The sequence below is a fragment of the Salvelinus fontinalis genome, chromosome 32 (assembly GCF_029448725.1).
Source record: "Salvelinus fontinalis isolate EN_2023a chromosome 32, ASM2944872v1, whole genome shotgun sequence".
In the NCBI taxonomy this organism is placed as follows: Eukaryota; Metazoa; Chordata; class Actinopteri; order Salmoniformes; family Salmonidae; genus Salvelinus; species Salvelinus fontinalis.
The window spans coordinates 29,200,769-29,226,741 of NC_074696.1; the positions used below are offsets into that span (position 1 = coordinate 29,200,769).

General features: G+C 45.5%; 1 protein-coding gene, 1 long non-coding RNA gene and 3 other non-coding genes across 6 annotated transcripts; 1 reads left to right on the forward strand and 4 right to left on the reverse strand.

The window, feature by feature from the left end:
- Positions 1–1,506: 1,506 nt before the first annotated feature.
- On the forward strand, positions 1,507–20,642 carry LOC129831043 (CTP synthase 1). Of its 2 annotated transcripts, XM_055894034.1 has the most exons (17): positions 1,507–1,731; positions 3,670–3,858; positions 10,050–10,220; positions 10,556–10,656; positions 10,824–11,024; positions 11,164–11,244; positions 11,492–11,643; positions 15,520–15,652; positions 16,116–16,204; positions 16,506–16,600; positions 17,896–18,002; positions 18,091–18,187; positions 18,273–18,328; positions 18,426–18,522; positions 18,667–18,811; positions 19,072–19,167; positions 19,401–20,642. In XM_055894034.1, the coding sequence occupies exons 2-16, from the start codon at positions 3,693–3,695 to the stop codon at positions 19,145–19,147; spliced, it is 1,767 nt and encodes a 588-aa protein (XP_055750009.1). In that variant the 5' UTR covers positions 1,507–1,731; positions 3,670–3,692; the 3' UTR covers positions 19,148–19,167; positions 19,401–20,642. The 2 variants fall into 2 exon arrangements, with proteins under 2 accessions (XP_055750009.1, XP_055750010.1); XM_055894035.1 differs by lacking the exons at positions 1,507–1,731; positions 3,670–3,858; positions 10,050–10,220 and adding an exon at positions 10,328–10,355.
- A 1,518-nt stretch (positions 20,643–22,160) lies between these two features.
- LOC129831044 (uncharacterized) lies at positions 22,161–24,873 on the reverse strand. The gene is made up of 8 exons (XR_008755664.1): positions 24,797–24,873; positions 23,815–23,862; positions 23,555–23,608; positions 23,301–23,358; positions 23,065–23,115; positions 22,788–22,864; positions 22,570–22,650; positions 22,161–22,366 (listed from the first exon to the last, which is right to left on the reverse strand). It is a non-coding gene; the product is annotated as an uncharacterized LOC129831044 (long non-coding RNA).
- Positions 22,437–22,509, reverse strand: LOC129831500 (small nucleolar RNA SNORD99). The gene has a single exon (XR_008755748.1). It is a non-coding gene; the product is annotated as a small nucleolar RNA SNORD99 (small nucleolar RNA).
- On the reverse strand, positions 23,692–23,770 carry LOC129831489 (small nucleolar RNA SNORD103/SNORD85). Its single transcript, XR_008755738.1, has one exon. It is a non-coding gene; the product is annotated as a small nucleolar RNA SNORD103/SNORD85 (small nucleolar RNA).
- Positions 23,954–24,089, reverse strand: LOC129831490 (small nucleolar RNA SNORA16B/SNORA16A family). Its single transcript, XR_008755739.1, has one exon. It is a non-coding gene; the product is annotated as a small nucleolar RNA SNORA16B/SNORA16A family (small nucleolar RNA).
- Positions 24,874–25,973: the final 1,100 nt, after the last annotated feature.

The following is a 25,973-nucleotide window of genomic DNA, read 5'->3' on the forward strand; positions in this document are numbered from 1 at the left end:
CATCATCAGCTGAAGACACAACCATTATGTGGACTGGTCTATTTCACTAATTATCATGCAATTATTTTAGAAATTATAGACATAACAAAAAAATGGCAATAGCAATTGACATATTGATAGAGCTTTCGCTCTGAAAAAGACAAATGGATACAATATTTACATTGTCCACCGTTGACGGGAGTGGAGGGAAGTGTCGGTGGAGGAAATGCGATGACTCTAAAGCGTATGAATGGTGGTGGTAAGATCAGAGATTTGTCTCCTGAGAATACACCTTTGTTCGAGGTGTACATACCTACATCTCCTGATTACAAACCAACTAATATGACTGGTTGAGCCAGTCCAGGATGAAGTGGGCCTACCTGTGGTGACAGGTGTAGTGGAGACATCCAACATGTGCCCTGAGAACCCTACCAGAGATGATTTAGGACCGGTAGGAGTGAGATTTTTGGAAATAGTGGATTACAGATTTTTGGCCTACCCATACTTTGTGTCGAGCTTGGTAAAGAACATTTTGTTACCGCCTCCCAGAGGAAGCTGGCTCTTCAAGTCAAGTGGCTTGGGGCTCAATCTGTGGTATGCTTTGCTCTCCTGCGCAGGGTGCCGGTAAAAGGGGTGATCAGTGGGGTAGCCTTGAGTGTAGACTTGTATCAAATGAAAAGGAATATTCCTAGTGTTTGTGACGCCCGCCGTTTGCTGAGACGTAGAACCGGTGGCAATGGCAAGACTGAGAATACCCTGTCTGTCTTGTTGATCTTTGACACAGAGTTTCTTCCTGATAAGGTCAGGTTAGGTTATATTTGCTACTATTCTGTGATAGCCTATGTTCCGAACCCATTTTGGTGCTTTAGGTGCCAAGGATTCCGACACAGCAGTGTGTAAAAGGGAGATCCCACAATGTGAGAAGTGTCCAGGAGGGCAAAGTCAGAGGGAGTGCACAGCCGGTATAGAGAAAGCACTGTGTGCCAACTGTGAGGGGCCCATGCATCTCGAGATCCAAAGTGCCCTGTGAGAGAGATCGGTTGAGCCGGTGTTTGTGGGGCAGAAAGTTTCCTATGCTGAGGCAGTGAAGAGTAGAGGATAGCCATGGTGATCAACTGCACTGGATTGATAGAGCGGAAATAACAGAAGATAGATGTGGTAGTTGCAGCAGCAGAGAAATATTTGGTTGTGAGAGATTTTAGTGCAGAAGATCTACAGAAAGTTTTGAGAGAAGGGGTTCCATTCCCCCAGGCAGACAGCCTGGTTTAGGATTATTTAGGGCCAAAGTAATGGGGTAGGGGTGGTGGGTTTGGGGGATAGAGCTTAGGTGCAGGGTTCGATGGTGGTGGAATTTAAGATGTTCCCATTCCTCTTTTCCCTTTTTGGGGGGTGACCAAAATGGGCAATCCGCACTCCGACCTGCGAAAGGCAGCAATACGCAACACAGTGTCTAGTCTGCCACGTGCAGAAGAAGAATATTTACGTTTCCAGCGTGGTGCATGCGCAGATCCTACGCAATCTTGGTGTCCTCGACCACCCCTTACGGGTTTGTCTTTTCTGTACGGCTCTGGTAGTAGTATTAGATTGGCCAATCAACACGTGTTGGAGTGGATGGATGGTAGCTAGCTACATTCTAAATCAATTACTTTTTTTATTAGCGATTTGAAGGAAAACATCAATGTTCTATACATTGACAATTTAAAATCAAGTTCGAAGACTTACCGTTTGACCGCAGTGCACCATTTATTTTTGGTGAGTTGAAAAACATGCTTTGTGAACATAACTGCAGCCCTGATGTAGCCTACTGTTACCTTGCTAGCTCAGTTGACATGTGATGCAGTCCTCGGTTTAGGTGTCCTTGGAGTAAGCATTTTATATATTTCTCGCACTGTAATCGGACGTAGGTTTGGGTGCGTGGTACATCGATTCGTGCACTGGACTATGATTCAGTTTAGATCGCTGGCCAGCTAGTGTGGTTCACAGCCATTGCTAATGGGTTAGGATAGCTAGATAACTAGCTATTAAAGCTAACTGCCCAGTAACTAGTTAACGTGACTTTATATGTTGCAAGACTTCTAGGTAACTCGTGTTACAACTGGTGTGATGTTTTTCAACGACCAAAACAGTTATAACGTTACGTTGTTGCATTTACTGAAAGTAGCTACATTAATAAAATAATAATAAGTGAGCGAAAAAGTAACGTGATTCCTCAGATGCGCGCGCCTTCTCTACCCGGTACCGGAGTTTCTCATACTATGTGGTCTTTGCATGTTCTGTACCTCCGCGCGCATGGTCAGTGATAACGTGGACAGAACTACAGGAATTCTCCAGTTGCTAGCGCACCTCCAACTTCTAGGCTACCTGGCGCCTCAAGTATATACTATAATCAATCAACTGCAGTTGATCAACAATCAGTATTATTGCCTCCTACCTAGGGCTGTTGAGGTGACCTTATTACCGCCATGACCGCAATAAAATTATATTGTGACCCTTGAGTCCAGTTAATCTCCTTTTATGTACTCTGGACATACGTTAGTAATACCCTCGCTAACGATCATCAGGTCGCTAATGGCCTGGCACTCCACTCAGGGCTCTGTTGTCCCTCTAGCCAATCTGACACCAATGCAAATGGGATCGAAAATCACACTTTTATACGTTTAAAACTCACCTCACTGTGATTGATCAATTTGAAGACAGAAGTTTAACAGCCGGTTGAAATTGAGTGGAAAACATGGTCTTTGTGGGTGTTGTTTCAAAGCCTAACAATGAAATGGACAGCCTTTCCCAGGTGATGATTCATTCAAAACACACATGTGTATATTAGCTTATGCATAGGCCTATATATGAGCTGAATCCTGAAAGAAAACTTGAAGTAAAATAACGATTAAAAAAGCTGATTTAATATCTTTGATACATAATTGGTAACCTACATTAAACAAACTCGGCGTTGGCCTACAATTATAGTGCATTTGGTTTTGAATAGCCTGGTAATTGGGCATGTTTTATATTTTCATAATTAATAGGCTGACATTACCTTTAGCTACAGAATATCTCACCACCATGTGTTTCCATCTCCTCCCCTCTCTCCTTCATTCCTTTCTTAAGAGCGCAGAAAGGGGGGGGGGTCAACAGTTGAATGAAATAGCTGCGTTCTCCTCAAACAGTGGTTGATGTATGGAGTGAAATAACGGGTAGCCTACCCAGCATGATTGAGAAACAAGCAGGAGGGAAAGTGGTCTCATTCGCTGAAAAAAATGTCCTTTCTATTTCATTCAACTATGTTCAATTATATTCTTCTTACTATAAAATCATTTAATATAAAATAATGCCACGGGACTTATAAACATATCTTGTCTGCTAACTGAACAAGCCTACAGTCTATGGCACATAGCCAGATAAGATACAGTAAACCAACTCATATTCTGTTCTTCTGAAATACACTTTCTTCATATCATAATGTTTCTTTAGACCTGAATAAAATAAATCATGGATTTATTGTGATGGTGTATATTCAATTGATGTATTAGACTTTTTACATTGTAGATGTTCCAAAGGCGTGCATCAGTGGTTTGTATTCATGGAGCCCTGGAGATTCGAAACATGTTTATGTTAATTAATGGTCAGTTACTGTGAAACCGGCAGTCTTTTGCGTGACAATAACCGGCTGATAAAATGTCATGACCGCCACAGCCCTACTCCTACCCAGTGCCACAATGAAGTACATCCTGGTCACTGGTGGCGTCATCTCTGGCATCGGGAAGGGGATCATCGCCTCCAGCGTGGGAACCATCCTCAAGTCATGTGGTCTGCGCGTCACTGCCATCAAGATCGACCCCTACATCAACATAGACGCTGGGACCTTCTCTCCGTACGAGCACGGTGAGTCCAGGAAATGTTCTGTATCATAGAAATAGAGTGAATTCTATGACAATGTCATTCTATTTCTGTGTTCTGTATCCCATCAGTTTATGACATCTGTGTTGTGTAACTTTGTTCACAAAATAGTTTGATCTAATACATGATCTACACCAGTGCTTCTCAACAGTCCACGATCATGAAACATAAGAAAATGCTAACTAACTGAAATAGGTTGAAAACTACACTGTAAATGTATTATGTGCCATGAGACCTCTCAAGTGCTATTCTTAGTTTGTTATGGAATGACTCTGCTCAAGCACAGTAGTCAGAATCCTGTAGCGTTATTGCCATGCAATAAATGTTACTAGGAATTCATCTTGGGGTTGTGTGTGTGCAGAAGTGTACAGCAACAGCAATAATCTAAACTCAGCAAAAAAAGAAGCATCCTCTCACTGTCAACTACGTTTATTTTCAGCAAACTTAACATGTGTAAATATCTCTATGAACATAAGATTCAACAACTGAGACATAAACTGAACAAGTTCCACAGACATGTGACTAACAGAAATGGAATAATGTGTCCCTGAACAAAGGGGGGGTCAAAATCAAAAGTAACAGTCGGTATCTGGTGTGGCCACCAGCTGCATTAAGTACTGCAGTGCATCTCCTCCTCATGGACTGCACCAGATTTGCCAGTTCTTGCTGTGAGATGTTACCCCACTCTTCCACCAAGGCACCTGCAAGTTCCCAGACATTTCTGGGGGGAATGGCCCTAGCCCTCCTATCCAACAGGTCCCAGCTGTGCTCAATGGGATTGAGATCCGGGCTCTTTGCAGGCCATGGCAGAAGACTGACATTCCTGTGTTGCAGGAAATCACGCACAGAACGAGCAGTATGGCTGGTGGCATTGTCATGCTGGAGGGTCATGTCAGGATGAGCCTGCAGGAAGGGTACCGCATGAGGGAGGAGGATGTCTTCCTTGTAACACACAGCGTTGAGATTGCCTGCAATGACAACAAGCTCAATCCGATGATGCTGTGACACACCGCCCCTGCCCATGACGGACCCTCCACCTCCAAATCGATCCCGCTCCAGAATACAGGCCTCGGTGTAACGCTCATTCCTTCGACGATAAATGCGACTCCGACCATCACCCCCGATGAGACAAAACTGTGACTTGTCAGTGTTGAGCACTTTTTGCCAGTCCTGTCTGGTCCAGCGACGGTGGGTTTGTGCCCATAGGTGACGTTGTTGCCGGTGATGTGTGGTGAGGACCTGCCTTATAACAGGCCTACAAGCCCTCAGTCCAGCCTCTCTCAGCCTATTGCGGACAGTCTGAGCACTGATGGAGGGATTGTGCGTTCCTGGTGTAACTCGGGCTGTTGTTGTTGCCATCCTGTACCTGTCCCGCAGGTGTGATGTTCGGATGTACTGGTCCTGTGCAGGTGTTGTTACACGTGGTCTGCCATTGCGAGGGTGATCAGCTGTCCGTCCTGTCTCCCTGTAGCGCTGTCATAGGCGTCTCACAGTACGGACATTGCCATTTATTGTCCTGGCCACACCTGCAGTCCTCATGCCTCCTTGCAGCATTCCTAAGGCATGTTCACGCAGATGAGCAGGGACCCTGGGCATCTTTCTTTTTGTGTTTTTCAGAGTCAGTAGAAAGGCCTCTTTAGTGTCCTAAGTTTTCATAACTGTGACCTTAATTGCCTACCGTCTGTAAGATGTTAGTGTCTTAACGACCGTTCCTAAGGTGCATGTTCATTAATTGTTTATGGTTAATTGAACAAGCATGGGAAACAGTGTTTAAACGCTTTACAATGAAGATCTGTGAAGTTATTTGGATTTTTACGAATTATCTTTGAAAGACAGTGTCCTGAAAAAGGGACGTTTCTTTTTTTGCTGAGTTTAGATCAACATCCACACAGATGGAGGCATGAAAATCAAATACAATTTGCAGAATCAGCTGTTTTTGTGTTGGGTTTTAACCATGCCACTCTACTTCTTTCAGGTGAGGGGTTTTAACCCCGTTCCTCTGGTCTCTCTACAGGTGAGGGGTTTTAACCCCGTTCCTCTGGTCTCTCTACAGGTGAGGGGTTGTAACCCTGTTCCTCTGGTCTCTACGCGTGAGGGGTTTTAACCCCGTTCCTCTAGTCTCTCTACAGGTGAGGGGTTTTAACCCCGTTCCTCTAGTCTCTCTACAGATGAGGGGTTTTAACCCCGTTCCTCTGGTCTCTCTACAGGTGAGGGGTTTTAACCCCGTTCCTCTAGTCTCTCTACAGGTGAGGGGTTGCAACCCCGTTCCTCTGGTCTCTCTACAGGTGAGGGGTTTTAACCCCGTTCCTCTGGTCTCTACAGGTGAGGGGTTTTAACCCCGTTCCTCTGGTCTCTCTACAGGTGAGGGGTTTTAACCCCGTTCCTCTAGTCTCTCTACAGGTGAGGTGTTGCAACCCCGTTCCTCTAGTCTCTCTACAGGTGAGGGGTTTTAACCCCGTTCCTCTAGTCTCTCTACAGGTGAGGGGTTTTAACCCTGTTCCTCTAGTCTCTCTACAGGTGAGGGGTTTTAACCCTGTTCCTCTAGTCTCTCTACAGGTGAGGGGTTGTAACCCCGTTTCTCTGGTCTCTACAGGTGAGGAGTTTTAACCCTGTTCCTCTAGTCTCTCTACAGGTGAGGGGTTTTAACCCCGTTCCTCTAGTCTCTCTACAGGTGAAGGGTTGCAACCCCGTTCCTCTAGTCTCTCTACAGGTGAGGGGTTGCAACCCCGTTCTTTTAGTCTCTACAGATGAGGGGTTGTAACCCCGTTCCTCTAGTCTCTGTACAGGTGAAGGGTTGCAACCCCGTTCCTCTAGTCTCTCTACGGGTGAGGGGTTTTTACCCCGTTCTAGTCTCTACAGGTGAGGGGTTTTAACCCTGTTCCTCTGGTCTCTACAGGTGAGGGGTTTTAACCCTGTTCCTCTAGTCTCTCTACAGGTGAGGGGTTGTAACCCTGTTCCTCTAGTCTCTCTACAGGTGAGGGGTTGTAACCCTGTTCCTCTGGTCTCTCTACAGGTGAGGGGTTGTAACCCTGTTCCTCTAGTCTCTACAGGTGAGGTTTTAACCCCGTTCCTCTGGTCTCTCTACAGGTGAGGGGTTGTAACCCTGTTCCTCTAGTCTCTCTACAGGTGAGGGGTTTTAACCCTGTTCCTCTAGTCTCTCTACAGGTGAGGGGTTGTAACCCTGTTCCTCTAGTCTCTCTACAGGTGAGGGGTTGTAATCCTGTTCCTCTAGTCTCTCTACAGGTGAGGGGTTGTAACCCTGTTCCTCTAGTCTCTCTACAGGTGAGGGGTTTTAACCCTGTTCCTCTGGTCTCTCTACAGGTGAGGGGTTGTAACCCTGTTCCTCTAGTCTCTCTACAGGTGAGCAGGTGAGGGGTTGTAACCCTGTTCCTCTGGTCTCTACAGGTGAGGGGTTTTAACCCTGTTCCTCTAGTCTCTCTACAGGTGAGCAGGTGAGGGGTTGTAACCCTGTTCCTCTGGTCTCTACAGGTGAGGGGTTTTAACCCTGTTCCTCTAGTCTCTCTACAGGTGAAGGGTTGTAACCCTGTTCCTCTAGTCTCTCTACAGGTGAGGGGTTGTAACCCTGTTCCTCTGTTCTCTACAGGTGAGGGGTTTTAACCCCGTTCCTCTGGTCTCTCTACAGGTGAGGGGTTGTAACCCTGTTCTTCTGGTCTCTCTACAGGTGAGGGGTTTTAACCCTGTTCCTCTGGTCTCTCTACAGGTGAGGGGTTGTAACCCTGTTCCTCTGGTCTCTCTACAGGTGAGGGGTTGTAACCCTGTTCCTCTAGTCTCTCTACAGGTGAGGGGTTTTAACCCTGTTCCTCTGGTCTCTCTACAGGTGAGGGGTTGTAACCCTGTTCCTCTAGTCTCTCTACAGGTGAGGGGTTGTAACCCTGTTCCTCTGGTCTCTACAGGTGAGGGGTTTTAACCCTGTTCCTCTAGTCTCTCTACAGGTGAGGGGTTGTAACCCTGTTCCTCTGGTCTCTACAGGTGAGGGGTTGTAACCCCGTTCCTCTGGTCTCTCTACAGGTGAGGGGTTGTAACCCTGTTCCTCTAGTCTCTCTACAGGTGAGGGGTTGTAACCCTGTTCCTCTAGTCTCTCTACAGGTGAGGGGTTGTAACCCTGTTCCTCTGGTCTCTACAGGTGAGGGGTTGTAACCCTGTTCCTCTAGTCTCTCTACAGGTGAGGGGTTGTAACCCTGTTCCTCTAGTCTCTCTACAGGTGAGGGGTTGTAACCCTGTTCCTCTAGTCTCTCTACAGGTGAGGGGTTGTAACCCTGTTCCTCTGGTCTCTACAGGTGAGGGGTTGTAACCCTGTTCCTCTAGTCTCTCTACAGGTGAGGGGTTTTAACCCTGTTCCTCTAGTCTCTCTACAGGTGAGGGGTTTTAACCCTGTTCCTCTAGTCTCTCTACAGGTGAGGGGTTGTAACCCTGTTCCTCTGGTCTCTACAGGTGAGGGGTTTTAACCCCGTTCCTCTGGTCTCTCTACAGGTGAGGGGTTGTAACCCTGTTCCTCTGGTCTCTCTACAGGTGAGGGGTTGTAACCCTGTTCCTCTGGTCTCTCTACAGGTGAGGGGTTGTAACCCTGTTCCTATGTTCTCTCTACAGGTGAGGGGTTGTAACCCTGTTCCTCTAGTCTCTACAGGTGAGGGGTTTTAACCCTGTTCCTCTGGTCTCTACAGGTGAGGGGTTGTAACCCTGTTCCTCTAGTCTCTCTACAGGTGAGGGGTTGTAACCCTGTTCCTCTAGTCTCTCTACAGGTGAGGGGTTTTAACCCTGTTCCTCTGGTCTCTCTACAGGTGAGGGGTTGTAACCCTGTTCCTCTAGTCTCTCTACAGGTGAGGGGTTGTAACCCTGTTCCTCTAGTCTCTCTACAGGTGAGGGGTTGTAACCCTGTTCCTCTAGTCTCTCTACGGGTGAGGGGTTTTTACCCCGTTCTGGTCTCTACAGGTGAGGGGTTTTAACCCTGTTCCTCTAGTCTCTCTACAGGTGAGGGGTTGTAACCCTGTTCCTCTAGTCTCTCTACGGGTGAGGGGTTTTTACCCCGTTCTGGTCTCTACAGGTGAGGGGTTGTAACCCTGTTCCTCTAGTCTCTCTACAGGTGAGGGGTTGTAACCCTGTTCCTCTAGTCTCTCTACGGGTGAGGGGTTTTTACCCCGTTCTAGTCTCTACAGGTGAGGGGTTTTAACCCTGTTCCTCTAGTCTCTCTACAGGTGAGGGGTTTTAACCCTGTTCCTCTAGTCTCTCTACAGGTGAGGGGTTGTAACCCTGTTCCTCTAGTCTCTCTACAGGTGAGGGGTTTTAACCCTGTTCCTCTAGTCTCTCTACAGGTGAGGGGTTGTAACCCTGTTCCTCTGGTCTCTCTACAGGTGAGGGGTTGTAACCCTGTTCCTCTAGTCTCTCTACAGGTGAGGGGTTGTAACCCTGTTCCTCTAGTCTCTCTACAGGTGAGGGGTTGTAACCCTGTTCCTCTGGTCTCTACAGGTGAGGGGTTGTAACCCTGTTCCTCTAGTCTCTCTACAGGTGAGGGGTTTTAACCCCGTTCCTCTGGTCTCTCTACAGGTGAGGGGGTTTAACCCTGTTCCTCTGGTCTCTCTACAGGTGAGGGGTTGTAACCCTGTTCCTCTAGTCTCTCTACAGGTGAGGGGTTTTAACCCCGTTCCTCTGGTCTCTCTACAGGTGAGGGGGTTTAACCCTGTTCCTCTAGTCTCTACAGGTGAGGGGTTTTAACCCTGTTCCTCTAGTCTCTCTACAGGTGAGGGGTTGTAACCCTGTTCCTCTGGTCTCTACAGGTGAGGGGTTGTAACCCTGTTCCTCTGGTCTCTACAGGTGAGGGGTTGTAACCCTGTTCCTCTAGTCTCTCTACAGGTGAGGGGTTGTAACCCTGTTCCTCTGGTCTCTACAGGTGAGGGGTTTTAACCCTGTTCCTCTAGTCTCTCTACAGGTGAAGGGTTGTAACCCTGTTCCTCTAGTCTCTCTACAGGTGAGGGGTTTTAACCCTGTTCCTCTAGTCTCTACAGGTGAGGGGTTTTAACCCTGTTCCTCTAGTCTCTCTACAGGTGAGGGGTTGTAACCCTGTTCCTCTAGTCTCTCTACAGGTGAGGGGTTGTAACCCTGTTCCTCTAGTCTCTCTACAGGTGAGGGGTTGTAACCCTGTTCCTCTGGTCTCTCTACAGGTGAGGTGTTCGTGCTGGACGATGGGGGTGAGGTGGATCTGGACTTGGGGAACTACGAGAGGTTCCTGGACATCAGACTGACCAAAGACAACAACCTGACCACCGGCAAGATCTACCAGTCTGTCATCAACAAGGAGAGGAGAGGAGACTACCTGGGAAAGACTGTACAGGGTAAGACTACCTATAAGACGGTGTGGAATAAGCCTGGGATGACTGGGGGAGAAACAGTATAACCAGGGGTTAGAGGAAGATCTACCCGTCTGTCATAAACAAGGAGAGGAGACTACCTGGGAAAGACTGTACAGGGTAAAACCAAGTCATAATGGGAGAGAGACTGGTTGAATAGTTGAGGTGAATTTGATTTAGATTTTCTGGCATGGCAGTACTGACCTCCGTCCCATATCCTACGAAGAACCAAAGAGGAAGGACATGATATATCAAGTTCTCTTGTGTAATTTTCTATGCGTCTCCAGACTAACTGTGCCTGTTTGGTGTGTCCTTTGCAGTGGTGCCCCACATCACTGATGCCATTCAGGAGTGGGTGATGCGTCAGGCCAGAGTACCTGTTGACGATGACGGTGTGGAGCCTCAGATCTGTGTCATCGAGGTAAAATAGTATGATTATGGTAAACGGGTAGATCAATGACTTCCTGATCCCTTTCTTGGTTTGATATTAGTGTGGCATATGTACTTGAGGAGTCATTTCAGGCTGGGTTGTTACTAGTTGTATTCCTGTGTAATTGTGTATCCCGGTATGTCTGTTTCTGTGTGCAGCTAGGTGGCACCGTGGGAGACATCGAGAGCATGCCTTTCATCGAAGCCTTCAGGCAGTTCCAGTTTAAGGTGAAGAGGGAGAACTTCTGTAACATCCACGTCAGCCTGGTCCCACAGCCCAGTGCCACAGGAGAGCAGAAGACCAAGCCCACTCAGAACAGTGTGAGAGAGCTTAGGGGACTGGGCCTGTCTCCTGATCTGGTGAGTTTAAATTTGACCAAGTTTCTACCATCTCTTAAATGTGGCAAGGTATGACAGTCATAACCACTTTTCTGTCCATTTGATATATTTAGTGTTTAAGGATTGCCTGTTGGCTAATTGTGTTGTCAATTCCCTCCAGATCATGTGTCGCTGCTCCACTCCCCTGGAGAACTCTGTCAAAGAGAAGATCTCCATGTTCTGTCACGTAGAACCTGAACAGGTAAGACCTGATCCTACAGCCACACACTAGGATGATGCGCGACACTGGCACAATAAGTCTTCCCAGCGATGCCTCACATCCTATCTCCTCGCCTCCTTCCCAACCGTATTGGGGGGAAATTTCCAAGGTTCCTCCCCATTGACTTTTCCATCTGTGTTTTTGAGAAGGATGCGAGGAGAGATGAATGGAGGAATATCCAGTGAAACATCTAGTTGTGCCTAAGCTCTTTTCTCCTCTCCTCCCCCAGGTGATCTGCGTGGCAGACGTGTCGTCCATCTACAGAGTGCCTTTGCTCCTGGAGGACCAGGGGGTGGTAGGCTACTTCTGTCAGAGACTAGACCTTCCTATAGAGACACGCCCTAGGAAGATGCTTACCAAGTGGAAGGAGATGTCTGACAGGTGGGTTGGGTGTGTCTCACAGGTGTGCGGGCAGGCAATCTCTGGGACTGGTAGCACTCAATTATTTAGACCCATTGAGCTCAATGGTTCTAATGATGAACTTGGCCTTAAGATGCTTTTGGGAAACCGGGCCCAGGGCTGTTCAATGTTGGTCCTTCGAATAAGGGACTAATTCAGAGCTGGGACACCAGGTGAGGGTAATTAACTACCAGGTAGAAACAAAAAACAGATGTTTCGACCCTCCAGGACCGGAATTGAACAGCCTTGATTTAGACCCACCACATTTGAGTTTGAACCAGATGGCGCCGACAGAGATGGTCACCTCGCTTCGAGTCCTTAAAAAACTGCAGTATTTCGTTTTTTTTAATGTATTATTTCTTAAATTGTTACCCCAGGAAATCTTAAGTATTATTACATACAGCCCGGAAGAACTATTGGATATAAGAGCGATTTCAACTTACTAACATTACAACCAGAAATACGACTTTCCCGAAGCAGATCCTCTGTTTGGACCACCACCCAGGTCAATGGACCTAATCCCAGAAGCCAACCCAAAACAACGGTGCTGCAGAAGGGCAGACGGGTCAGGCTCCGTAGACGTGCACATCACCAACCGCCCCCGGGTATACTACTCGCCAATGTCCAGTCTCTCAACAAGGTAGATAGAATTCAAGCAAGAGTTGCCTTCCAGAGAGACATCAGAGATTGTAACATTCTCAGTTTCACGGAAACATGGATTTCTCAGGATATGTTGTCGGAATCGGTTCAGCCACCGGGCTTCTCCATGTATCTCGCCGACAGAGATAAACTCCTCTCTGGGAAGAGGAAGGGCGGGGGTGTATGCTTCATGATTAACGACTCATGGTGTAATCATAACAACATACAGGAACTCAAGTCCTTCTGCTCACCCAACCTAGAATTCCTTACAATCAAATGCCGGCCATATTAGAATTCTCCCAAGAGAATTCTCACCAGTTATCGTCACAGCTGTGTACATTCCCCTCAAGCAGACACCAAGACGGCCCTAAAGGAACTTCGCTGGACTCTATGTAAACTGGAAACCATATATCCTGAGGCTGCATTTATTGTAGCTGTGGATTTTAACAAAGCAAATTTGAGAACAAGGCTACCTAAATTATATCAGCATATTGATTGCACTACGCACGGGTGTAATACACTCAACCACTGCTACTCTAACTTCCGCAATGCATACAAATACCTCCCCCGCCCTCCCTTCGGAAAATCCGACCACGTCCGACCATCCGACCATCTTGCTCCTACCGTCTTATAGGCAGAAACTCAAACAGGATGTACCAGTGACTAGCACCATTCAACGCTGGTCTCGGAATATGTTCCAGTCAGCCTCAGATAACCACATCGATCTATACGCTGACTCGGTGAGTGAGTTTATAAAGAAGTGCATTGGAGATGTTGGACCCACTGACTATTTAAACCTACCCTAACCAGAAACCGTGGATGGATTGTGGCATTCGCGCAAAACTGAAAGCACGAACCACCGCATTTAACCACTGAAAGAGGTCTGGGAATATGACTGAATATAAACAGTGTAGTTATTCCCTCCGCAAGGCAATCAAACAAGCGAAATGTCGGTACAGAGACAAAGTGTAGTCACAATTCAATGGCACAGACATGAGACATATGTGGCGGGGTCTACAGGAAATCGGACTACAAAAAGAAAACCAGCCACGTCACGGACACCGGCGTCACGCTACCAGACAAACTAAACACCTTCTTTGCCCGCTTTGAGGCTAATACAGTGCCACCGTCGCGCCCCATTAACAAGGACTGCGTACGCCCCCTCTCCCCCTCCGTGGCCAACGTGAGTAAAACATTTAAACGTGTTGAACCTCGCAAGGCTGCTGGCCCAGACGGCATACCTAGGCGCGTCCTCAGAGCATGCGCTGGTTTGTTTACGGACATATTCAATCACTCCCTATCCCAGTCTGCTGTACCCAAGAAGGCAAAGATAACTGAACTAAATGACTACTGTCCGGTATCACTCACTTCTGTCATCATGAAGTAGTTTGAGAGACTAGTCAAGGATCATATCACCTCCACCTTACCTGCCACCCTAGACCCACTTCAGTTTGCATACCGCCCCAACAGGTCCACAGACGACGCAATCGCCATCACACTGGTACACTGCCCTATCCCATCTGGACAAGAGGAATACCTAATGTAAGAATGCTGATCGTTGACTACAGCTCAGCATTCAACACCATAGTACCCTCCAAGCTCATCAAGCTGGAAGCCCTGGGTCTCAACCCCGCCCTGTGCAATTGGGCCCTGGACTTTCTGACGGGCCGCCCCCAGGTGGTGAAGGTAGGAAACAACATCTCCACTTCGCTGACCCTCAACACTGGGGCCCCACAAGGGTGTGTGCTCAGCCCCCTCCTGTTTTCCCTGTTCACCCACTACTGCGTGGCCATGCACGCCCCCAACTCAATCATCAAGTTTGCAGATAACACAACAGTAGATTACCAACAACGACGAGACAGCCTACAGGGAGGAGGTGAGGGCACTCGGAGTGTGGTGTCAGGAAAACAACCTCTCACTTAACGTCAACAAAAAAAAGAGAGGATCGTGGACTTCAGGAAACAGCAGAGGGAGCACCCCCCCTATCCACATTGAAGGGACAGCAGTGGAAAAGGTGGAACATGTTAAGTTCCTCAGCGCACACATCACAGACAAACTGAGATGGTCCACCCACACAGACTGTGGTGAAGGCACAACAGCGCCCCTTCAACCTCAGGAGGTGAAGAAATTTGGCTTGTCACCTAAAACTCTGAAAAACTTTACAGATGCACAATCGAGAGCATCCTGTCGGGCTGTATCATAGCCTGATATGGCAACTGCACCGCCCTCAACCGCACCGCACTCATCCGCAAGACTCTCCAGAAGGTGATGCAGTCTGCACAACGCATCACCGGGGGTAAACTACCTGCCCTCTATGACACCTACAGCACCCGATGTCACAGGAAGGCCATAAAGATCATCAAGGACAACAACCACCCGAGCCACTGCCTATTCACACTGCTACCATCCAGAAGGCGAGGTCAGTACAGGTGCATCAAGCTGGGCCCGAGACTGAAAAACAGCTTCTATCTTAAGGCCATCAGACTGCTAAACGGCAATCAGTAACTCATAGGCTGCTGCCTACATTGAGACCCAATCACTGGCCACTTTAATAAATGGATCACTAGTCACTTTAAACAATGCCACTTTAAATAATGTTTACATATCTTACATTACTCATATGTATATACTGTATTTTATACCATCTATTGCACCTTGCCTATGCCGCTCGGCCATTGCTCATCCATATATTTATATGTACATTTTCTCATTCACCCCTTTTAGATTTGTGTATTTGGTAGTTGTTGGGAAATTGTTAGATTACTTGTTAGATATTACTGCACTGTCAGAACTAGAAGCACAAGCGTTTCGCTACACTCATATTAACATCTGCTAACCATGTGTATGTGACCAATAAAATTTGATTTGAACCCTTGATAAAGAACATGCCTGGGTGAGAAATACAGAGATACTGTGCCTATTCACCTGTTCTATTGCAGCACCACCATGGAGTGACCTGTATTCAGATTGTTCGTGCTTTCAAGACAACTGGGAACTCGAAGTAAGAAACGAGGTCAAATCATGACATCAGTAATCTTCAGGTCGGAGCCCTAGAAAGATGTCAGTTTCCGACTTGGAATTACGAGTTGGATGACCGTTCAAAACAATTTTCCCTGAGTTCCCTGTTGTCTTGAGTGCACTGAAGTCGGAGATTTCTGAGTTCCCAGTTGCTTTGAACGCGGCATATAACCTTGTCTATGGTGTGTGTTTGAATCACAGGTCAGACAGGCTCCTAGAGCAGTGTTCTATAGCCCTGGTGGGGAAATACACCAAGTTCACAGACTCCTACGCGTCAGTCATCAAAGCTCTGGAACACTCGGCCCTAGCCATCAGCCACAAACTGGAGATCAAGGTAAACACGCACAAACTACACACTTGTACAAACTACACACTTGGAAGGCACTACAGGCCAGTTTCCTGGACATATAATAAGACTAGTCCTGGACTAAGAAACATCTTTAAAGTAGAATGTGCATTCTAGTCCAAGAATACGCTTAATCTGTGTCTGGGGAAACCAGCCGTAGAACCACAAGCACCTTGAAGATGCACTGCCGTGCACAGGTTTTCTATTTTGTTTCTTATACAGCAAGGCTAAATTATACTGTTCCTCTGGCTTGGATGACCTCAGGAATAGGTTTTATTTTGGAGATAGAAGATTGCTGCTATACAGTGTGAATGCATGTTGAAGTCTATTTGTTTGTGCAGTCATGTCATAACTAGGATAAGATACGTCCTATCATGTGTCTTGAGACGCCTAAAATAGCAACTCCTTGTCGCTTCTCCCCCTTCTCTCTCTCCCCACATTTCTCTCTCAGTATATTGACTCAGCAGACCTGGAGCCAAACACACTGACGGAGGAGCCTGTGAAGTACCACGAGGCGTGGCAAAAACTCTGCAGTGCTGAGTGAGTATGGTAGAGTCCAGGCACCTGCTATGGCATTGTTTTCCAATCCGCTTCTTGTACCCCCAGCCAGTTCTACTTATTTTACCTACGGTAGTCCAGTACCAGCACACCTGATTTATCCAGTTGAATCAGGTATGCTTGAATTTAAATACATCAAGTAGGTAGAAGTGGCTGGGTACAAGAAGAGTTTTGTGAAACAATGAGTTATGGCATCACAGGGAATCAGTTGGACTCTGTTGTACTAGTAGTAAAGGGGGTCAGTATAGTGAGTCTATGTTCATTAGGGTGTTTCTCTCCACAGTGGCATCCTGGTACCTGGAGGGTTTGGAGTCAGAGGGACTGAAGGGAAGATTCAGGCTATCAACTGGGCACGCAAACAGAAGAAACCCTTCCTAGGTACCGAATGGGCTGTATCAGTGGCAGGCAGTCATGATGATGCAATAATCTTTACAGCAAGGAAAACATTAAAGCTTTCTATTCCTATAATCCTTCATGTACAATACATAGCCAAAAGTATGTGGACGCGGGGTCGTCAAACATCTCATTCCAAAATCATGGGCATTATTATGGAGTTGGTCCCCCCTTTGCTGTTATAACAGCCTCCACTCTTCTGTGAAGGCTTTCCACTAGATGTTGGAACATTGCTGCGGGGACTTTCTTCCATTCAGCCACAAGAGCAATAGTGAGGTCTGACACTGATGTTGGGTGATTAGGTCTGGCTCGAAGTTGGCGTTCCAATTCATCTCAAAGGTGTTCGATGGGGTTGAGGTCAGGGCACTGTACAGGCCAGTCAAATTATTCCAAACCATTTCTGTATGGACCTCGCACGGGGGCATTGTCATGCTGAAACAGGAAAGGACCTTCCCCAAACTGTTGCCACAAAGTTGGAAGCACAGAATTGTCTAGAATGTCATTGTAGGATGTAGCGTTAAGATTTCCCTTCACTGGAACCAAGGGGCCTATCCCGAACCATGAAAAACAGCCCCAGGCCATTATTTATCATCCACCAAACTTTACAGTTGGCACTATGCATTGGGGCAGATAGCGTTCTCCTGGCTTCTGCCAAACTGGATTCGTCTGTCGGACTGCCAGATGGTGAAGCGTTATTCATCACTCCAGAGAACGCATTTCCACTGCTCCAGAGTCCAATGGCGGCGAGCTTTACACCATTCCAGCCGACACTTGGGATTGCGCATGGTGATCTTAGGCTTGTGTGCGTGCGGCTGCTCGGCCATGGAAACCCATTTCATGAAGCTCCCAGCGAACAGTTATTGTGCTGACGTTGCTTCCAGAGGCAGTTTGGAACTCGGTAGTGAGTGTTGCAACCTAGGACAGACGATTTTTACGCGCTTCAGCACTCGGCTGTCCCATTCTGTGAGCTTGTGTGTCCTACCACTTCGCGGCTGAGCCGTTGTTGCTCCTAGACATTTCCACTTCACAATAACAGCACTTACAGTTGATTGGGGCAGCTCTAACAGGGCCGAAATTTGCTGAACTGACTGAAAAGGTGGCATCCTATGACGGTTTCACGTTGAAAGTCACTGAGCTCTTCAGTAAGGCCATTCTACTATTCTATTTTATACACCTGTCAGCAACGGGTGTGGCTGAAATAGCCAAATCCACAAATTTGAATGAGTGTCCACATAATTTAGTGTGTGCGCCGTGTTAACCTGACTGGTATGTGTTTGCAGGTGTGTGTCTAGGGATGCAGCTGGCTGTGTGTGAGTTTGCCAGGAACATGCTAGGATGGGAAGACGCCAACTCGACAGAGTTTGATCCCGAATCAAAGCATCCTGTGGTAGGTTCCCCTTTCATAAGATCTCTCTTCCCCTTTACTGGTTGTAAAGGCCAACAAACAAATATATTCCTTTATTGCTTCGTTCTAGGTGATTGACATGCCAGAACACAATCCTGGGCAAATGGGCGGGACCATGAGGCTGGGAAAGAGACGGACCATTTTCAAGACCACCAACAGTATTCTAAGTAAGAGACCGAACTTTGAGAGTAAAGTCACCGTCATAATCACACCATATATACCTGCTCTGTGCTTATAGTTGTTTCATTGCAGGACGACTTTACGGAGATGTTGAGTATGTGGATGAGAGACACAGACATCGCTTTGAGGTTTGTCAGAGGTTCACTTTCTCTCTCTGTATATCCCCTCTCTACATGTCAATAGTGGGTGTGGTTCAGTGTGCTTAACTTGTGTTTCCTGTTTCAGGTGAACCCAGAGTTGAAGGAGCACTTTGAGGGGAAAGGCTTTCACTTTGTGGGTCAAGACGTAGAAGGAGAGCGAATGGAAGTCATCGAGCTAGACGGTAAGAGCGAGAGAGTGTCAGGGATCATGTGTATGGGTGGACAAAAGATTAGCTCTACGTGGTTGTTGGTCGGGTTTGCTCGTGCCTTTGTACCCAGACCTCACATGAACTACAGCACCGTCTCCTTTTCTGCTGGATTTCCAGATCATCCCTATTTCGTAGGGGTGCAGTATCATCCTGAGTTCACCTCTCGCCCCATCAAACCATCGCCTCCCTACTTTGGCCTCCTGCTGGCATCAGCCGGGAAACTACAGAGCTACCTGCACAAGGGCTGCCGTCTGTCTCCACGGTAACCACCGAACATTCCCTTAGAATCAGTATGATTCCATACAAGTATCAATGAGTCGTAAGCCTGTGTTAAATGTAGCAGTAGGGCTGTAGAAAGACTGCAGCCATGCTGGCAATGAATGGACAGCCATAGTTACAAGAACTGCCTCAATTTAATATTGTGCCGTGGAACTTAGACATTTTATAGCAACAGTATGTCGTTCTAATACAAAATATTGTGTTGAAGAGGTTGGTGTAAGTATATGAATCCCATTACCGTAGGGACACGTACAGTGATCGGAGCGGTAGCAGCACCCCAGACTCTGAAATAGCGGAGTGCTCCATCTCTCAGGAATGAATGTGACTGCGGAACACAAGGTAGGCCACAACACTACAAACACCCTGCAATCACTCATCAGGCACCATTTTATTCTTTCACATGTTTTTTTTCTAACCTCGAATCCAAACTGGTTGTGAAATGGAGGATATCAGTACGGTTTCCAGGCTACTTAACTTAACCAAGGCTATATTTGGCTGTAACCATGTAGCTAATTACTACCTTATTTGTTGGAACCATTTATCTGCCCACACAAACGTTTCCTTTCTTGCAGGGGGAAAGAAACAATGAAGAGGATCATCACAAGTCAAGGGATGGAATGGCTTTTTTTTGTTGAAGACATTTTTCCTGACCTCCCTGAACTGATGAACGGAAAGGGATTGTTTAGTATTTTTCTATATGCTCGTGACAACGATCATGAAATTGAACTCTTTGTACTGTTTGACAATCATAGTACATGGAGTACGTACGTGACTGTACAATACATGGTTATTTTGTGACTCATTTATATGCAGTCTTGAATATGTATAATTATCTTGGTGTGAGAAAGAAGTGACTGCTGTTTCTTCAACCTTTTATTTATCCAGAATAAAATCCCATGATAACCTCAAGGTAGAATTGTATGCATTTTAGTGACAAGCATACAGGACTGGACTGTAAGAAAGACGACCAAACCAATGGATTGGGCAGGATGTATCAAATCTCTGGAATTGCATTATGCATACTTGTGTAATAGCAGTATTCAGGGGGACTGGGTCTTTTGGTTCCATTGAATTAAGAACTTGCAACCTGTTTATATTGATGTGATAGTGTTATACTCAGCCACTGAATTTGCTTTGTGAAATGATATTAATGTACAATTAATATTACTGGTAGTACAATGGATGTTGAACCCTTTTGTCAGTGAAGATTGCATGTGATGTTGCCTCAGTCCAATCCAGATAGGTTTCTAGATATCTAGGATTACTGAAATGAAGAGCAGGATGATCCTCCTTTACAGGCTTTGCTCATTAGGCATTTGATTAGGATTTTGTATAAATTGGATTGAATTTGTGAATAGGAACGACCCTGTTCCAGGCAAACTGGGTACTTAATTAAACTCTAAAATTACATTTAGGAGTGGTGTCCTCAGGTTTGTGGACTGGCACTAGTCAGCTATAGCAGGTAATTAAAGCTAGGCCGTGTTACAATCAACCCCTATAAAGGGAGACACAAAGCTAGTTAAGTGACAAATTGTTCCAGGTAAGCTACGGGGAAAATATTGGTGAGCAATGTTTGAAACATCGAATCGCAATACATCAGCACCAAAGTCTTGCGAAGTATTTGCAAGGTCACTGGTTTAAAAAAGTTACCTGTCAGAATTTTGCGTCAACTTGGTATAATTGGGTGAGTAAAAACAAGCTGTGAGCTTTCAAAGAGCCATGAAATAGGATTCACTGAAAAGTGTTTGACTTGACCTACTCTGAAAAGGCCATGCAATTTCCTACTAAACTATTCAAATAAAACATGAACTCCAGACTAAGGATACGTGTGATTTTTATTTGGGCATGCTCAGGTTGCAGTGGCGATTTTAGCATGTATATCTTGGTGGGCCCCCCAAAAATGTGAAATGCATGCCAGCTAAGCCACTACACAACACTAAATACATGAATTGCACTATAACTGTACCAACATCTTACCAGTGCTACACCTGGCTATCAACGGAGATGTCTGGCAGCGAAACAGTTAATTCAGCCTCATTTACTGCCTTTGCAAAAAAACAACTTGCTTAAACATGTGGTTTGCCGCTGACAATCGAGATGTACAAACTATGCCATGAGGCAATCTGTAATTTCGATTAAAACAGGCGTAGTGAACTATGGTCAGCACTTCTGAAATATACAACAGAATTCAGATCGGCCATTCTTAGTGTTCACCCCATACACTAAGTCAGAACCGTAGGATAAAGGGGGCATAAGCAATGAAAGCCTTTAAAATATGATTACATTTCTCAAAACAGGTTGTAGGCTAAATTAAGAGCCGTAATGAACCAAATTAGGGTTAGGCACACAGCCTACAACACATGCTTCCTATTACTTTCATAGCAAATGTATACAAATCTCCCTGGATTATTGCAGCATACAAGACAACCCACCTTGTGCTGTGCTCACTTGAAAGGTTGAGCAGCAGTCCTTTGTAGGCAAATTGTCTGGATTTATGGTCCTTTCAATACCACTGGGACCTGTTGAATATTAAATCATGACGTGAATTGTCCTAAGGTCACAACTCCAGAAAGAGGTTCGAGTTCCCAATTCAGAGTTGGATGAAAGCTCAAAATGTATTTCTGCCGTTGAAGCTTAAGCCCTCACCCCCAGTTGTCTTGAACTCAGATTTTGCAGTGCCGAGGTTAGTTAAGCATGGCCAATGTGGAGTTTATTTTTAAATTAATTAGCTTGGTTAGCCACCGTTTCCTTCCAAACCACTCAAATTTCCAACAGCAAATTTAAATATATTCTCTTCAAATGGCAAGGATCAAAAAATATTTGCCAGTAGCTTGTCAACTTGAGTCAGGACTGCTAGCCAAGCTTTTTAAACGTGACAGTCCAGTCAAAGCCACTGTACATGTAACATACTGTGGCCAATGACCTCTAACATTACTAATGTAACCCCATGGCAACAACTAAGGGGCTAGAATTTGAGCACCGCCCTTAGACTTGGCAATCACAGTACAGCGTTCTGTATTTTCTGCTGGCCTGCCCCACCAAGCTAGGCTGAAACGCCTGCATTTCCTTACTCAACATAGACAACATGTAGCTTTATTTACATGGTTTGAAAACCGATGCCTATATTAATGGCATAACATTTCACTGAGTGTGTGGGGCTCTGCCAGGAATGACAGATGACCTTCAAGGAGTCACCCAGTTTTGCCATTGTCAAACTTTAGGTGCTCATGCAAGTTTTTGGAAAGTGACCATGTCAGTATAATATGGCCATTACTTGTAATTTTTCAACCGTCCTCTTGGTCCCAAGTTAAGCAGGAATCAAATAAATGTACCTCAATGCAATAATATTTATTGATGAAATGCAGGACATTTGTTGCAGGTTGAGACAACGTCCCACACAATTGAACTAATGATTTCACACATTCTGTAACATGTCTCCTAACAATGTCCTGATGCAAGCAGTAGGCAATAAGTGACAAGCCAGAGAAACACTTGTGTACAGAAGGGGCCTCATCCACTTTGGTTGGTGTACCAAGACCTGAGAATGAAGAAAAGGTATTGTTTTAGTGGCTGAAACAATGTATCATATATAGATGTTGAAGGTGATATTCTGATCTCAGTCCCATATCCGCATGTTTCATCCAACAGTCACATTTTAAAAGGTATCAATCATTGATCAGAACACACCATGGCCCAAGAGTCAGTGATAAGCACAAGAGGCAAAGCATAATTTAGGCATACCTTAAAACCCTGGAATTGGGCCACACCATGGAAGGAATTGATCAGTGCCGATCACATCACCCAGAGAGCCAGTTGCAAGAACTGCAAATTAAAGTTTGATAAATATATTACTTCCAAGGACTGGCTTTGATCCAAGTCTGATATCCACACGAGTCATAAGAGGTATCATTGATCAAAACATGCCCTCCAAAGAATATCCAGAAAACTACAGTATTTACCCATGGACAGCCATACCCATCAGAACCTGGATTGGGGCATTTCAATGCAGTGTTGAGGCACACCTGTACCGCCATACCTGCAGAAAGACAAGAAAAACTCAGCAGTGCACAAGTTTCAGTAGCCACCGAGCAGGGACACCAGCAGAGAGGCCAGGACAGTCAAAGACTTCACATTTATCTGGCATACACTTGGAGAATCAGAGGCTACAGACAAAGCCCAGGTCCTTAGGATAGCATACTGCCATGGGGACCAGACAACATAGAACACAAGGCTTACCAGCCATTCAATCCCAAGATGGGGTCATCGCACCTCCAATAGGCACAAGAACTGTTGAGAAACAAAGTGATGTTAGAGTGACATTCAAGCTTTGCTCAAGTCAGTGCCAAAGCGCTGCAGATGTTTATAGCAAAACACATCATGGTCAATATACATTGGCTTACAAGTTTAGTACTAGGGTGTTGTCGTTAGAGGCACCCAGTGAGAGCAAGTGTCAGCGGAACATTTTGAATTACCTTTAAAATGTCCAGTGGTTAATTCTCAATCCCACTGGTCTGTTCAGACGTTGTACACCTGTAGAGCATTGGCAAATAATCAGGTAAGGTAAAAAGCTAAACATTTCCTGCATTGTCAAACCCCGTATTACATCAAAAGACATACAAATCAAAGTCTTGGCCCAGACAAGTACTACAAGCACTCATCGTCGAGGTACTCTTAAGTGAGGGCAAGAGTCACACCTAAAATACATTTTGAAAGTCTTCTGATTTACCTCCAATCAGAACGTCCAGGGCCTATGAAGCCCCTGCAGACTGACATTTCAATCCTGTTGAGAGTATTAGAAAATGACGATCAGGTAAAAATGGTTTAGTCTAAATCCTGCATCATTTACATTAATTTGACACCAAAGCTGGGCTCAGACGAGTACTAAAGTTCTCAGCATAGAGGCAATCCTCTAAGTGAGGGCAAGTGTGTCATCACAGCCAGAATGAGGGTCGATGGGTGAATATTGAAATTGTTCTGAGAATGTACCTTCTGTATATCCATTTGTTCATCATCCACGTCTAGAACATAATTGACCTGTAGAGCACAAGGAAGCAATCTAGTTAGAAGTCTCAACTTAATCCATCGTGACAAACACACTAACATTTTCTAGGAACAATTGTACATGGAATGTCCTTCCCCTTAATGTTGCGGTGTCAGTTATTGTCGAACTGCACAGCGACCGTCGGTGAAAGTAATGTTTTTGGCATCCTGTTGACCGAGTGTGCTACAAATGAGCAGGAACGGCTTCGATAGGTGCCTGTGTATGGAATGGTTTCAGATTCCAGCTCTGTGATAAAGCTTACCTGAGCTGCATTAGCCATATTGGTTAGGTAGGGATGATCGTATGACCTGAGGTCTACCTAAAAACATTTTTTAAACTGTTCGGTATGCTCAGTAACGTTAAGCCTACCGTTAGCCAGCGGTGTAGGCTTACGTTGTACAAAACTGAACATTACAGCCAGCATAACTAACATAAAGTATATATCCCAACTAAAAGTTACTGATAATGTACAACTTAAAGGCCGTCGGTCAAATATTTGCCTCTGTTGAAAGATTCATCCGGAAAAGTGAAGAATCTGCATCGTTAAGGGCCGCGAGCAGTGCCACGTGGAAACTGGAATAGTCAGCTAACAATAAAACGTCTCGCACGAGTAGGTAAGCATTTAATTGAAAAAGCACAACTTTACGATTAACATTAGCTTTACCACAAGATTGACAAAGACAGTTTCCAACTTAACCAGCTAGCTATATAACCAACTAGGGCACAAGAAAGTACAGGTCCCGCCGGAAGTTAACTATTTAGCCTAGCTAACGGTAGGTACTGGTAGCAAAATAACCATCTGTTTTCTAACATTCACGTAGCTACGTACTTCTCTCAGAACATGTGATATTAGCAAATTAAACAACCTTACTAAAATATAAACAGACACGCCGAATGATGATGATGATTCGTTCGAGTGTGACTTACCATTTCTGCCACTTAGTTTGAATTTAAGAGATTGAGAATACGCTGTCGGTCGCTTTATATAGTGTGGGACAATCTGGCGATTGGTCCACATGTGTCACATGGACGAGATGTATGACGGGATAAGAGGTTCGCTCTCAACGATAGACCGCTATCTAAGCTATTTAATGTGGCATAAATTAGATAGCTAATGCATGTATTGGCTACTGATAAAAAGTTTGAACAAATAATACAACGAAAATAGACGGGTTAAAAAAATAGAAAAGCCAACCAGAAATGTGAGGTTTGAAGAGAGGCAAACAAAAACCTTTCACTTGAAACTTTTGCTAATTTATTGCGCCTGGCCAATGCAGTTCTGACCAAGACAAGATAGGTTTATTGTAGAGTGAATGTAGGCCTCATAGAGCAACATGGATTGCTGGCAGTGTCAACACTTGTGATCTTTGGATTAGGGCACTTGAGGTTGATTGTATTATTTTAGGTCAGGGGGATAGACGTCTCTTTTTCAAGGATTTGCAAATAGATATGTAGGCCTGTGGGCCATATATGCAATCGAGGTGTATATTTTGTTGGTAGGCGAATAGTGTTGAAAGTAGTTGCTTTAATCAATGCTGTAAGGAAAGCCTAAGTGAGAACTAGATTTCAACTGAGCAAAGTCAACAACACAACAAGCTGATGTGCCAACGGCAAAAAACGGTCTCAGCATTTCAGCACCATGGACAGTCCCATGACTGCTGCGACCACTGTTTAATTGAAAAGCCAGGAATGAATAGCCTTTGACCGAACATATACACCACATGCAAGAGTCTACCATGTAATGCATATCACAATTCGTTCACAGCCCATGAAATGGCTTAGCCTACAGCTCATGCTATGCCGTCATGGCCATGTCGAGTCAATAAGCAATTTATAGATGGACCAGGCATAGGCTCCATGACATTTCACACCTGTTTGAGAGTCGGATAACAGTGTGCCTTATCATGTGCTATCTAACTATATTTTTACGCTTTATAGGCCTCATCATGCACGTACAATTCATATTTTCTTTATCGAAATGACGCTTTGTAGCATTGGCCCATAGGCTAGACTAAATTAAAATAAAGCAAAAGAATTGTCATAACATAAAATGAAGTTGTTTTCTTTTTATGGTGGTGTTCTGAAGCAATAGGCCCTATAATAA

What these genes read in the sequence shown, in the direction of transcription:
- LOC129831043 (XM_055894034.1), top strand. Translation starts at nt 3,693, where the DNA reads ATGAAGTACATCCTGGTCACTGGTGGCGTCATCTCTGGCATCGGGAAG. An exon ending in ACAGAAGAAACCCTTCCTAG is followed by an intron (nt 16,601 to 17,895) that starts GTACCGAATGGG and finishes ATGTGTTTGCAG; the next exon opens with GTGTGTGTCTAGGGATGCAG. An exon ending in GACCACCAACAGTATTCTAA is followed by an intron (nt 18,188 to 18,272) that starts GTAAGAGACCGA and finishes GTTTCATTGCAG; the next exon opens with GACGACTTTACGGAGATGTT.